The 15,639-nt window shown below is 39.2% G+C and overlaps 1 protein-coding gene across 1 annotated transcript in view; it reads left to right on the plus strand.

Annotated features, from left to right (window-relative positions):
* Positions 1-15,639, plus strand: part of rptor (regulatory associated protein of MTOR, complex 1) — a 221,095-nt gene that overhangs the window by 134,916 nt on the left and 70,540 nt on the right. The window contains exons 12-16 of the mRNA XM_055221347.1: positions 1,436-1,537; positions 5,537-5,620; positions 6,780-6,890; positions 7,950-8,024; positions 9,800-9,865. Coding sequence (XP_055077322.1) covers positions 1,436-1,537; positions 5,537-5,620; positions 6,780-6,890; positions 7,950-8,024; positions 9,800-9,865 — 438 coding nt within the window. The remainder of the gene's footprint in view (positions 1-1,435; positions 1,538-5,536; positions 5,621-6,779; positions 6,891-7,949; positions 8,025-9,799; positions 9,866-15,639) is intronic.

The following is a 15,639-nucleotide window of genomic DNA, read 5'->3' on the forward strand; positions in this document are numbered from 1 at the left end:
TTGCAGTTTTACACAACTTTTTAAATCACAGTCATTTTAAACAGAAAAACAGAGAAAGTTTGCTTTTCATTATTTTGGAGATCTACAACCAAAGGCCTCTTAAATTTATTCCAATGGGAGAGAATCATTTGTTTCACAGGGCGGGGAATTAGAAGTTTTCATGTCTTCGCTTCTACAAGTTTTTGTCCAGTTGACAGATTTAACTTAAGCTTTTATTGTAGTTTTCATATTTAGTGTATTTAAAGTTGCACTGCATAACTTTTCTGGTGGAGGGTCTGGCACCTATTATTGCCTGGAATGTTCCACAATGAGGCTTTAAAGTTATCCACCAGGCCATTTTCTATATACGTTTTTCAGATGTATTTTTGAGCAATAAAATCACCTGTAAGAAATGAATGCGAGACACATTATGAGCTCTACTGTGTGTTTCCATTCAAACTAATGACATCTTCATTGGAGAGAAGCAAGTGACTGTCTCTCCACCAGAAAAATTACACAATGCACCTTTAAATAAACTAGACATTCCCCTCACTTTTGATATGCTCCCCTATTTCAAAACCTTATCCACAGTAATAGCAAATGTTTTCTGTTCAGTTAGATGGATATATTTGGCAAAATGTAGTGTAAATATCTAATACAACCTTCTGTCAAGGCATGTAATTAAGGTATTTGTCTTGGAGCTTCCTCTTTGCCCACTTTCCATGTGTCATCGACCGCACTACTGTGTGTATAGACCTATTACAGTTTGATTATGCACAAATTAATTTAACCACCCGACCGAGAAGCGCTGGTATTTCCTTGTTCAGATCCATCACCACTTCTTACAGGCCTGTCCTAATTCCCCGTGCAATATTAACACTAGCTCTGATCAAATCCTCTGCCTCTTGCTACCAATCAATCAGGCATAATACAAAGACTGGAGAAGAGAGAGGTGGGAGAAAAGAGAGAGAGAAGATGGGGTAGCTCAAGGGGGAGAGATAGTAGAGACAGGAGAAGGAAATTGTGAGACAGGGGGGCAACAGAGAGACCGAGAAATGGATGGAAAAACAAAGGGAGAGAAAGGAGAGCGAGACGGCAGACAGTACATGTGAGAGAGGGGGGGGCAATAGAATGGGATACAGTAGAGACACTGAGAGGGTGGGAGGGGAGGAGAGACAGGTGTAGAGAAGAGGGAGAGAGCAGCAATATGGAAGGAGGGAGAGAACTGTGTAAAGAGATGATAGAGAGGCGAGAGATTGAGAGGTGATTATGATACATCAGGATTTATGTGGTTGGTTCACTGCAGTGTCAGTCTGCAGCTCATAACTGGACTGTTGTGACATGATAGTCCAGTGACTGCTTCATTATCTACTCTCCAGTCTGTCTGTGGCAACGTACATTATGTGAATTTATGACACAATATTGATTTTTTTTTTCTCTTATTATTTTCCTGCAGCACAGTCCCTTCTTCGCAGAGCAGCTCACGGCGTTTCAGGTTTGGCTGACGATGGGAGTAGAAAACAGGAACCCTCCAGAACAGCTACCCATCGTACTACAGGTATAATTACTCAAGCGTTTAAGCAGTATTCATATTGTACTGGGCTTTCAAAAATGTAATTGCAACATTCAATCACATACCCAAGTAATAAACAAATCAAGTAGTAGTAGTAGGCTGATCTTGAATGTGAGGCGAATGCTGTTTGATGTGTTGTGAAGTATATTGCAAAAGAAAATTATAAACATTATTATCTACGAAAAAGTACACACAGCAAATGTTGAGCCCAAAAATACTGTTAATTCCTTATGTATCGAAGAGAAGTTGATATAGCAACTATCATGACAAGTGTACACGTAGATACTCAAGATATTATTTAAGTTAATCATAAATGCTGATTTACTAAGGCATATCCCAATTTATGAAATACTTGTAATACCTAAATAAACTTTTTAAATTTAGAATACAAAAAAGTTCATTTTAATTGACTTTGAACATTGTTGTAGTGTCATCTTCATTAGAGCTAAGGCTGCAAACACTGATTTTAGGTGTGAGCTATTATTTTTTCATCTTATCAAACGATAATGTTTTTGCAAATTAAAAAGTTTCCTTTTTACCAGTTTACTTTCTGTATTATATTTTCTGCTGGCATGTATATTTGAGTCTATATAGTTCAGATAACAACTAACAAGCATTAACAATTATTACTTGTCGCATCCCTAATTGGATTCAGATTGAGATTCAGAAAACTTTATTGATCCCAGAGGGCAATTAATTGGAGACCATCGTCATTGAGTTGTAACACAAAGTCTTCAAAAGAACAGGCTGGTTTTCACATGCAACACTGTCTATTGTCTTGATTTTAAAACATTGTCCATTAAATGAAAAAGCTTTTACATTACGGAGAGAAAATCTATCAGTTTTGTCACATGTGGAGGTTATAGCTCGCTCCTTCGCTCTCCCTCCTTCTCTGAGCCTGTCCGGTGCTGTTGTATCAGATCACACTGTGGTAGTGGTCTGTGTTGAATAGTAATTTCCTGCTGATTCAGCCACTCTGAGCAGCAGCACTTCTGTCGGCCGCCTTTTAAAACCCTGGAAAAGACCCAGTGATTGAAAATGTGTGTGAGAATGTAGTGTAGTGCATGTAGAGTGTGGACCCAAGGCACTCTGCAAGGCTAATGTTAACTACAACATTACATAACGGTGTGCAACTTCAACTGACTTTGCTCTCTCATCACTGTCATAGGCTTGTGGACAGTTGAATAGGACTGAGAATCACTGGCTCCGTTATGGTTTGATACAAAATACATGGCTCATGATAAAATAATCTAACAAATTTGGGATGATTATTTGCACATATTTCTCAGTGTCACTTGTTGGGAAAATCTCATTAGTTTATTGTCAATGCACACATTAAAGCAGTATAGACTTATTTTAAAATGACAGTCAAGCCTTAATTTACCACATAAAATGACGTGGCGGGTCGCCTTTGGCTCCCGGGCCTTGAGTTTGACATATGTGTTTTTGAATAATGAAATAAAGCACAAATTCTGGTAACAAACCTAGACCGTATATATAAATGAACATAGTAATTCCGCATTCCAAATGGGAAGTGATCATGTGCGCGCTTCCGGCTCCATCACCATTAGAAAACTGTTGCCCCTCTCTCCGTAACTGCTGCTGTTAGACATGTCATTTTGGTCTTAAAATGTTCATATTAACCTGCTCTGCATGATCCGTGTATTTTTATTTTACTATTCTGTCCGTTTCCACGTCTTTATAGTCTGTGATAACAAAAGGCTGTATGAATTACGCAATCAGATGGTAAGTACAAATACATTTCAAATCAGTCCAAAAAAGATTATTAATTTACTGAAGGTGGGAATAGTAGGCAATTGACAAGTAATGCATTCCCTGTTCCAATCAGCACTCTATGTTGTCATTGGCGTGGACAATAAGGGCAATGTCTCTTGCACGGAGCCTTAACAAAAAGCTCAACAACACAAAAAAATCAGCTATTTTATGGTTGATGGCCAAACACATAACAAACTGCACCACCCTCACATCCAACAGGAGGACATACAGTATAAACAGAATTATTATATTCTTAGAAACCGGATTTTGAGCCAATCCATAATCTGTCTGTCTGCCAAGCAAGGTACAAGCGACGGGCACTAATCTATTTACAATACTCTCTCATAAAATCGAAATGAGCATGCACTGTTAGACATGGGGGAGCTTTTGTATTCTTGACAACAGCTATTTCATCCAAAGGGATTAGCAGATTTTGCACAGGGATTATGCAGTCTCTAAATTGTGATGGTTGCGTAAACCGTGACTGCTGGCTCATGTAGTGAAGGTGTGTGTTGAATAAGGTACCACTGTGAATCTAAGGACATATGCTCCAGAGATTAAAGCTTCTTACTCATACCTCTAAAGGCAGGAATGAAAATGTTATGCCAATATGCAAGACGTGAATATAAGCACTTCACACAGCCCTCGTTGCATTTATTTTTAACTAGGCTCTCTATGTAATTAGGATTCCCGAGAGTGCTTGCAGTTCTCGAAAATGTCTATATTTAATGTGCTAATGAGGTTCAAAAACAGCTTGAGTTGAAGATGGCAATTTTGCACGTGTGTTGTTCTCAAAGGAAAATGTTGACTTGTTTTCTTGAGGGGATAACCTACACCTCATTTTCTAATTGGAAACTATTAAGACAATTCACGGGTAAATGTTCACTGATCCATCCTATGCCACAGCGGTAACCTGTCAGGAGGCAGTGCCCAGGGACCCATCTCCAGATCTTTTGCTACTTTCATGATCAGCTGGAGTATTGGTCTATTATGTGTCCAATTGTGTAGCTCAGGTAGAGTTTAACATTCTATCTGATACAGTGACAAGTACAATTTATTATAGGCTTTGTTTGGAATTTTCCATGCTATGGTATTAAATGTACTTATCTTCTTGGAGACCAGCACAACGCCAAGTTCAGGTCTGTGGAGAGGAGATCTCATAAACCCATGTAAAATTGTATAATATGTATATATATTTTTTCAATATAAAACACCGGTGATTAAATAAATACAAGCTAAATAATTTTTATTTCATGCCATGGAATATTCCAGTCTCCATGAACTCAATCCTGTGGTGGACCATCTCCCAGAAAAGTTACACAGTACATCTTTTATGCATAAAATCAAATAAAATACTGGAAGGTCAAAGATCATCAGTACGATTTATATTTCGCCAAAAGCTTAATTTAAACGAAGGAAAGACTAAGAGAGATTTAGGAGGAAACAGGTGGCTGTCCCATCAGACCTGGCAACCCTTGTGTTTGTAGTGGGTGAAAGGGTGTGTCATTTTGGCTGATCTTTAACATGGGCTTAGTGCCTCTATACCGGTTTAGCGCTACTCCCAGCATGCGTTGTGTGGCTAGTATCATAGTTCTGCCAACACTTATCTTTACCACAGAAGGCTATTTACAGTACGTGGTAAGTGGTGTAAATGTATACGTGTGGTTAACGCTACACTGAACAGACTGTAGGACAAAGCCAGTGTGAAGTGACTCTATATGGGTTGGGGTGTGGGTGTTCTAGCATATGGGACAGCCCTGGTCTATCTGAACACGACATGCGGTATTAGCGTGACATTTACAATGGGCAGCCAAAGGGAGAACCTACAAAGGGTTACCTCCAACTCGGATAAGAAGCGTGGGAGCGCAGACGTAAGTGCAAGTGACGTAAGGCAGGAAGGAAGAAAGGGCCAAACATAGATTCTAAAAAAGTATTGTTTAATAAACCAGGTAAACAAAATAACACCTAGCACATCTCACTTTAATACTAACTTAAATACTTATTTATTCGTTTTACTCGTTTTTTCCACGCTAACACTAGAAGCAAAGTGTCTTGCCTAAAGGTAAAGAGGTTTGTTGTTGAAATGTTTTTTTTTTTTTATTATTATTTGTTAGATTTTTATATTCTTTAATTTTAAATTTTCTGTCTCTGTTTCTTTCTTCTTCTTTCTTTCCCTCTTGCTCCCTCTCTCTCCCTCATTCCCTCTAGGTGCTGTTGAGCCAGGTGCACAGGTTGCGGGCTCTGGATCTTCTTGGGAGGTTCCTGGACCTAGGGCCGTGGGCTGTCAGTCTGGTAGGTCTCTGGTCTCTCCTCCAGATGGTTTATATATTCAAATCAACTCATGCTTAGCTACAGTCCGTCTAATTAAACTCATTTTGATTTGAAAATCCACTGAGAAATGCCTCAAGCTTTATCTGAAATTAGGATTCATTTTATTCAAGTCGTTCTGAAATAACCATTACATTTGGAAAGTCATAGCACATGTGTTTCAGTTATGCGCTTGTATGTATAATTTTGATTTAACCAGCAGACCATCAGACGGGCAGTGAGCACAGGTGTCTTCAGTCATGCTTATCAAATGGCAAATTGTCTGTGTCCATAATACAACACATCTCATCATGTTTCAATTTGGAGCTGGCCTTTCACAGACAGAATGATAATTTAGAGCACACATTTTTAAATGATTAGTTACATACATACATACATACATACATACACACACACATACATACATACATACATACACACATACACACACACATACATACACACATACATACACACACACATACATACACACATACATACATACATACATACATACATACACACATACACACACACACATACATACACACATACACACATACATACACACATACACACATACATACACACATACATACACACATACACACATACATACACACATACATACACACATACATACACACACACATACATACACACATACATACATACACACATACATACACACATACATACACACATACATAGTTTAGTTGGTTGTACACTTATTTTCTTTATGCATATAATATTAGTTGTATTTTATACTGTACCAAAATAACTGTCCGTTCCGTTTATATAATGTTAATGTTTATATAAGAAGCAAATATACCATACAGTCAATACAGCTGCATCTTTTGGGCTGATAGTTTAAGTTTAATGTAAATAAACATCTGCAGTTTACATTGAAACATGAAAACATAAACCATTCTGGTACTCCTTAATTATTAAAAAAAATATGATTTAAGTTACCATACATTGCTTTCTAATCAGCACACTATTCAAATCAACAGCCCTGTATATCTTCTCATGATTTAATACAGAGTTATTTTAAGTATTCATGACTTACTCTGTGTTAGCCTCCGTCTACAGCTTTACCGTGGTGACGCACACTCTTTTCCTCACTCTGATGTGTGCGTTTCAGGCTTTGTCCGTGGGGATTTTCCCTTACGTACTCAAACTGCTCCAGAGCTCAGCGCGGGAGCTCCGGCCGCTGTTGGTTTTCATCTGGGCCAAAATCCTGGCGGTGGACAGTGTAAGATATGCCACGCACTCACATATTCTTCCACATTGACGTCATTCTAGCTTTTAAGAGTTTCTTGGCATCAGCATCAAAACATGCATATATGTTCTACTGATGTTATCTCATGTTTACTGCTGTAAATGTTTGATGAAATGGCGACACCAATTTAACTAATGAACAACATTTTGTGGAACCATACATAATGGTTATTATACGTGTTAGGTATAGTACATTGTTTCCTAAATATTTTCTTTGAATCAGTCTTTTTATTACTTTTCATTTCATTCTTTCATTTTTTTACAGTGATGTCATTGTTTCAGTTTTTCCTTTTATCTTTTGAAAATTTTAATTTCTTTTCCAGCATTACTAGAATTTTGAATAAGTCTGTTCACACATATTACATATTAGTTGTGCCAAATCAATCCCAATCCATTTGAATTTGATTAAATAAAAAAGATCACGCATTCCTAGTTTTACATTGATTTCTATCTTTTGAGAGCTGGATTCATTCAAGTTTCCAGATGAATTGCCATTGCACGTTAGTGTTGGTTAAAATGTTGCAAAGTTCATTAAATTAAAAGAGTTGCTCTTTACCATCCCCATGCTGAAGTTTAATCTGTTGAGCAACTTTTTTTTTTTTTTTTTTACCAGGAACATGCAAACAAGTTGATTAAATTGAAATGTACCAGCATAATAATGAATATGTTTTAATTTGTGTTTCCTAGGCATCTAAAAATCGCACGTCTGTTGCCCTTATTTAAATTCAGAAATCATATAAACTAAAATTAAATAAAAAGTAAAATTTTAAATAAAATCTTTCAATCTCTAGCGCCACAATTTTCCATGTGCTCAATTTAATTAGCAGTATTTGGGTTTCCTTCTCCGGGTCTCTATTGTGCTCTGAGTTCATTCACAGTGTGAGGAAACTGCCTTTGAAGAAAGTTCTGCAGCTGTCAGGGCAGCTCACTGCAACCTGAAAAAACATTTACCCAAACACTGAACCACCCCTCTCTGTTTTTCTCTCCCCCTCCCTCACCCTCCCTTACTGTGTCTTTCTCTTCTTTTTTACAGTCGTGTCAAGCCGATCTGGTCAAGGATAATGGACACAAGTACTTCCTGTCTGTCCTGGCTGATAATTATATGCCGGTGAGGAATTTACCTTCGCTACCTAAGGATAAATCGAAGTTATACTGCCTAGGGTGGATTACTCAATTAAGTTAATTTATTAGGTTTGAAAAGTAGGTAGCATCTGAGACCCCACGTTTAGTTATATAATATCTCCTAATAGGCCAAGGATATTTACAGTACATGGACTAAAATGTCTATAGAATAGATAGATCTTTATTGTCATTGCAACATGCCACATGTACAACGAAATTTAAAAAGTGTCGAGCAGTTTAAGGTGCTAAGAAAACAAACCCCCCTCACACATACATCATACATACATCCCACCTATTTCACAATCACATACAAATAATAAATATATAAAAAATATACATATATTTAGTAAGTGCAGGTATGTTTATTTAGTATAGTTATGATTGTAGGATAAAAACTATTCTTCAGCCTATTTGTCCTTGCTCTGATTGATCTATATCTCCGACCCGATGGTAATAGTTCAAACAGAGAGTGCCCGGGGTGTGAGGTGTCCCCAAGGATATGTTGGCCCTTTTTAAGACAGTGGAAAGTGTGTAAGTCAGCCAAAGACCTGAGAGGGCTGCCAATGGTCTTCTGAGCTGCGTTTATGACCCTCTGGACTACTTTCCTCTGAGCCGCCATGCAGCTGGTATACCACACGCCGATGCAATAGGTCAAAATACTCTGTATGCAGCAGCGGTAGAAAGACAGCATAAGTGTCTGTGTGATGTTATTTTTCCTCAGCACCTTGAGGGAGAAGAGTCTCTGCTGGGCCTTCTTCAGGAGCTCAGAGGTGTTTTTCCTCCAGGCCAGGCCTTCCTCGATCTGGACTCCCAGGAACCTGAAATCAGTGACCCTCTCCACCCAGTCCCCACTGATGGAGAGTGGAGAAATGTCAGTTTTCTTCCTCCTGTAGTCTATGATCATCTCCTTAGTTTTTTTGGTGTTAAGGAGCAGGGTATTCTCCTTACACCACCCCAACAGTTGCTGCACCTCGTCCCTGTACGCTGATTCATCCCCCCCCGGTGATGAGTCCCACCACTGTGGTGTCATCCGCATACTTCACAATGGTGTTACTGTTGTGGGCAGTCAAAATGTTTAGTTAAAGCAATTGTTTACTATTACAATTGCAAAAAATTACAATTAATATATTAATTATAGCTCCCTCTTTGAACTTCTTGGTTTTAAGTTGTTTTTCATTCTATTTCACCAGGGACCAAGCTGAAAAGTATTTAAATAAACATGCACTTAATAATATTTATCTAACCAAAACATATGCTTCTGCTGCAAATAGCAGATAGTCGCATATGGCAACTTTTCAAAGGTGGAACTCAAACTAACAAAAACTAAAGGAAGAAAGTTGCCTGTGTGTAACAGCTCTACCACTGAGCCAAACAGGAGTGCCTACTAAATTCTTGAAGGGTAAATTGTTAAAGGTGTACTAATCAGGTGGGGCGTTGGATTGTCTCATGGAGGTGTTAGAGCTTGGTCTTGAATGTTCCACAGTATGGCATTCAACTTTTCTACCTTGCAATTGTTCAATTACAGATGTTTTTATAGCTCAAAAATACCTTGAGAAACATGCATTCTGATTGTGAGCAGGATAACCTCTCCACAGATCTGACCTGAAACTTGACCTGATAGTTATAACTGCACCTGCAATAATTGATGTATTTAGATCTGAATATACAGGGGAATGTGTCTAAAAACAGGAGACCACACAGTATCGTCTCCAGCAGACTGTGCAAGCCTCTGATGTATTTTAGTTTGTTTTTGTTTTCCAGGCAGAGCACCGGACCATGGCTGTCTTCATCCTCGCTGTAATCGTCAACAGCTACACCACAGGGCAGGTGAGACTTGTGTCATGTGCTGTTATAAAAGACCTATAGGGGGCGAACTTACCAAATTATTAATTCACTTCCCTGTCTCGTATCGTGTTGGGGGCTTCTGGGGCCAGGTGTCACTTTGATAGATGACTGTATAGCCCCGTGTGTGTTTGTGGCAGATATTGGTTATGTCACCAACACTCACCTTTATAATCGCTGTTCTAGCCAGCAGCTCTAACACACTTTATCAGAAATAGTGTCACCTCTTCGTTGTCCCCAGTTTCAGTTTTGCAATCCCACAAGCCTCTGATCAAATGTACAGAGGTGGGCTGTGTGTTGGGCTGTAACTTGTCAACTGTTATAGTATACTCCTAAACCGAACACACATTTAATATGTTTCAGAGCACTATCACTATCACAGAATCAGGATACAATCCACTCATAAATTGCCTATCACCCCAGGTTTGTGAAGTTGTACTATAGTGGTTTGTACCATGCGTTTATATATTCATGGTAAATTGCTGTGCGAGAGCATGAAGGATGTAGGCTTGCGGGCTGAGCATTGGACAGGCTTCTACTGTTAACTGTATGAAGGGTTCAAATAATAACAGATCACAAGATTATGCATACATGCATGGAAACCACTTCAAGCATGTTTTAAAATGATAGAAATCTCCAAAAAGTCATTTTAGCATAATTAAACACATATTGTGATTGAGCCTGCTGTATAGTAATAATGTACACCACCTGTGGATCATAATTAATCAAAATTATTATAATTTGCACATTCATTAATAATTCATCTAAAATTAATTAATAAAAGAAACAAGTCCTCTGACTTTAGACATTAGAAAACTGTGGTGCCCAGTGGGAGCTGATGTTGCTGTAAACGTCATCACAACAAAGAGCAGCGACGTTGTCAGCATCCCCATTGGATAGCTGCACGTCACGCTAGTGAGAGTGCAATTTTATTATTATTTTTTTACGAAAATGACTACGCACGCTGCCCAAATGTACGTGTATCACCGAAAATAAAAAAAATTGGAGAATGAAGTAAGTAAAGTGCAGTGGATGTATGCCAGTGGTGGTGAAAATGGGTTGATCGGCCATATAGCATCTTGAAAATAAGTGATTAAAGATTGCTGAAACATATACACAATACAATACAAATTTGAGAGACAAATGAAAAAGGGAAACAACTTAAAAATTGATTCTGCATAATAGGTTAGCTTAAAGATATATACATCAAATTGTGATATTTAACATAAATAAATTGATACCCTTGCATAATACGTTAAAAAGCCAAGCACTAAAGAAGAGGTGTGACTGTGATTAAAAACAGGACTAAGTTTCAAAGACCTGAACAGCAGAACTTTAAAGAAGAAAGGACTTCTGGAGGTCATTGTGACCACTTAAACTTATGAAGAATACAGTTTACCCTTTATGAAGTAGCTTGAATTTTGAGAACGTGAAATACCAAATGAAAATCTAAATCTAACTACTGTCTTTGAATTTTCTGCGCATATTGACAGCAACCAGTACAAATAAATTAGTGTTTCAGAATGTGGTCACTGTAACTAAATGTTACTAGTTAAATAGTTCTGCTTACCTTGCACGTTCAGTATGGTGTCATCGGGGTCCCACCCTGTAGCCAGTGGTTGGTAGTGTATGCTCAGGGGCGAGCATCTGGTGGCTTGGTCCTGTGGGGGTACAGCCCGGAGGAGCGACGTAGGGCCTTCCACCTGTGGATCCACTACCTGCAGGAGGATCTGTAATGGGCTGGTGCAGAGAGATCTGGGCACCAGTCGAATGACCAGATTGTTGAATATAGAAACTGGCTCTGGAAACCAACTCCTTCAGAGGGCTTGGACCACTTCTTTGGCGTTGCCAGTGTGAAGAGGTAGCGAGCAGATGTAGGCTTGCTTAATGCCCCCACACCTCAGTGTTGGATTCCCCCAGGAATCGAGTGCCTTTGGGTTGGGGACAGGTCTCTCACTGTTGTGTTGGTCTATGGGCCAAACAGCAGTGAGGAGCCTTCTTGGAGTCTGTAGGAATGGTACTAAACAGTGCGCTGACCAGAGACATCAACACCTATGCCAGTGACACCTGAAGACCAGTGATCAGGAAGAACAGCCTCCTCATTCTGAACCCGAGCAGTGTTCTGTTATTGGATTTCTGTGCTAGTCACTGTTTGTCCATAACGAACACCATGTTTGAGCACAAGGCCGAAAGTCGATGATTGACTTTGTCATTGTGTCATCTGACCAGAGAGGGAGAGAGGGAAAGAGCTGTCTACTGTGGTGCCTGTCACAGCGTCAATCCCGGAACCTGGAGGTGGGCGCCAAAAACAAGGGACGCCGTTAGACTCAAGAAGGAGTCCTATCGAGCCCTGTTGGCTTCTGGGACTCCGGAGGTAGCTGGCGGCTACCGGCGAACCAAGCATGCTGGAGCTTTGCAGTCACAGAGGCAAAAACTCAGGATTTGGAAGAGTTTGAGGAGGCTACTGTTTTCAGTGCAGGTGGGGAAGTTGTTGGGTGATGGAAGGAATACTTTGAAGATCTTCTCAATCCCACTGGCATGTCTTCCGAGGAGGAAGCAGACGCTGAGGACTTGGAGGCGGACTCATCACACTGGGTGAAATCACTGAAGGAGTGGGTAAGCTCCTCTGGCAAGACTTCAATGGTGGATGAGATCTGTCCCGAGTACCTTAAGTCTCTGGATGTTGTGTGTGTCTTGGCTGGCATTGGAATGCCTTGGGGCCCTCCTGGAGGAGCTGGACGGAGTGTCTGGGTTGAGGAAAGTTGGAAAGTCCCTGCTTACACTGCCCCTGTGACCCGGCCTTGGATAAGCGGAAGAAGATGGATGGATGTTGACATAATTTAAACAGCTAGACTCCTCATTGAGCTCGGAGCTGCTATTATGTTATTATGTTTCCATATATATGCATAATTATAAGTTTTACAATTTGAGATACCAAGACTTTGCTAACTAGTTTAGAAATAATGCATTTTATATGGCTTTTCAGCAAAGTTGATAGTGTAGCAAAGGTTAATATCTACCCAGAGTCATAGCTTAAATAGAGAAAGTAATATCTTCTTTCTTCAGTGCAGCACCTGTGGCTGTCTGGGTTGCATATCTAACTTCTGGTATACACTTGACTTACCTCCTCTGCAACTTTCTCCCACACTTAAATAAATAGTCTAACTCATAAAAGCGATATATTCTCCCAGCTCAGCAGAAGCCATTCTTCTTCCATCTCCCCGTTCGCCAACCTGGCTTTCTCTCTTTCTCTCTTCTCTTTCGCTCTTCTCTCTCTGCCCCTCTCCCTCTCTTCCTCCTTCCAACTCTCTTTCCTCCCTCTCCCTAAGTCTATTCCATCTGTCTATACCACATACCTTCTCTCTCTCTCTCTCCTTCCTTTCTTCTTACATCTCCTCTCTCCCTTCCTCTAACTTTCCCTCTCACTCCTTCCTATACTTTCTCTTTCTCGCTCTCAGGTTTCTAAATAATAAATGCTTTCCTAACGTTACAGGAGGAGCCTCAGCCTGCTCTACATTTCCATTATTTATCTTCTTACTTTTGAAAACAGTGCTCATTATGGCGTGATTACTCCCTCAAACATGTCAGAGCACTGACATCTTAATATTACTCCCTTCCCACCTCTCTCTCTCTCCTTTTCCCTATTCTACTCAGTCTTTTTCTCTCTCCCATCTCTTTCTCTGTAATTCTCTCGCTCCCTCTCCTTTTCTTCCCTCTCCCCGTCTCCCTTTTACGTCTTTCTAAGTAATTATTTCCTTCATTCTCTTATTCTCATGCTCTTTTCTCTCTCACTCTTTCTTTTTCTCTTTCCCTCTTTCTCTCACCGGCCTCTCCCTCCCCTTCTCACCCTTTCTCTCTTTCCCACTCTCATCCTCTCACTCGCACAATCTATCTCTTTCCCTTCCTCCCTGTTTCTCTCTCTTCCTCCCTTCCTTCCCGTCTTTCTGCCACACCTCCATCTTACACTCTCTCTTTCTCTCTCTCGCAACTTTCTCTCCTGGTTATCATTAGGAAGAGCTGATCAAAGTACTGGTTTAAAGAAGAGCAGAGACAGTAGAGAAGTGTCATGGCTGAAGATGTGTTCAAATGATGGATAAATCAGTGTAAATCTATGGGTTTCAGAATTATGAAAATATGGGGCTGTTCAAGGTGTTCCCAATGGTTTGAAACTGAATACACTTAAATGACACCATCTTCTTTCCTTTTAGCGGCTGTTTTCCCTACTCTCTGAAACAAATTACCTTTCTGTTTGGGTGCAGTGATTTGCATATTCAGTTGGTTTTACAAGCAATTTTTGATGCCTTGATAATATTAGAGCTGTGTTTTCTTGAGAAGTACTTTCACTTTGTTTATGTAAATGATTTTGTGACATTTGATCCGAGCTTTGTAAACGCTACTGGGAAATTAGGAGAAAAATTCATATTTCTTCCACACTATTTTCCATTTATTAAATCTCAGGTGTTTTTAATACTCTAAAATATCTTGAAAAATATGCAGTCTGGCTGTGAGTGGGCTCACCTCTCTACAGATATGACCTGTAACTTTGCCTGGTGGTGCCGCCTGCTTGTCTCCACGGAGATAAATAAGTTCAGTGCCATAACTCCACTGGGAAATTAGAATAAAAAAACAACTTGCATAGGGATTTTGTGCATTTTAACTTAATTTTAATTTTTGGTATATTTTTTTCAGACTCACAAATATATCAGTAAATTATTTTTAACTAAAACAAAATTAGCTGGACTCTGTGTCACAAGTAAGAGTTATAAAAATGCGCTTTTCATCTGTCCAATTAATTAAATTCACAAGAAAGTCTTTGAGAGCCAATTGAGAAGAATGCGGAGAAACATTGTGGATTTTATATTTTGCCTTTTCTCAGTCCAATAAAAATGGATGAAAAAATACTCATTCATTCTATTTATCATTTATTTAGCCTGGAAGATCCCATTTTAAAAAACATCTCATCTGCTGTCAATGTGCATCCCACAGATTTCAAACTCAAAGTAGTTTTTACTTTGTTAACTCTTGATTGAACTTATTGATTTGCAGTAGAGGGTCTCTACTTTCATGTTCTGGTGCTTCTCTTTCTGCCAATTTGTGTTATTTTTTAGTTTTAAAACGGCCTTCTTTGAAACTTGAAAATAGATTTCTGTGTGTTATTTTTGTAATGTCATGAATAAATCAGAATTTCTTATATTGTTGACTTTCTGATAATGATTTTTCTTACTTTCAGAAAACAATCTTAAAATCAAATTGTAAAAGTTCAAAGCTGATACTTGACCAAATTGGCTGAAAAAAACCTAAACTTTCTTCTGTTTTGTCAAATTTTACAAAATGTGTGTTGCTCATTGGTTTTAACTCTGCTTTGCTTGCGTATTTTTTCAGCTGCAAAAAAGTTACTTGCAAATACATCTGAACTTAGTGATGTTACCAAACATTACATGTATTGGCCTTTCCCAGTCGTCTCTAAAAGAAAACTGCATCAAAGTAGCCCAAGGATTCTACTAATAAAAAACAGTATAATATGTACAAAAGCAAAAATGTTAAAACATTCTTACAAAGGCCAATTCTGTTCCCTCCATTTCTCTCGTTGCTCAGCCCTTCATCGACCGCTTCCTTTTGTTGGTTTTAAAATTGGAAAGTGCTTGTGGGGGTTGAAAGGAGAGGCTCTTGCTGTTGCCGAGCTCCTAATCTCTGTGTCCGTCTCTGGGTGAGGTTTTCAGGTTAGCACTGATTAACCGGCTAATGAGTCTCAGTCCGAG

Source organism: Periophthalmus magnuspinnatus, chromosome 1 (assembly GCF_009829125.3).
Source record: "Periophthalmus magnuspinnatus isolate fPerMag1 chromosome 1, fPerMag1.2.pri, whole genome shotgun sequence".
NCBI lineage: Eukaryota > Metazoa > Chordata > Actinopteri > Gobiiformes > Gobiidae > Periophthalmus > Periophthalmus magnuspinnatus.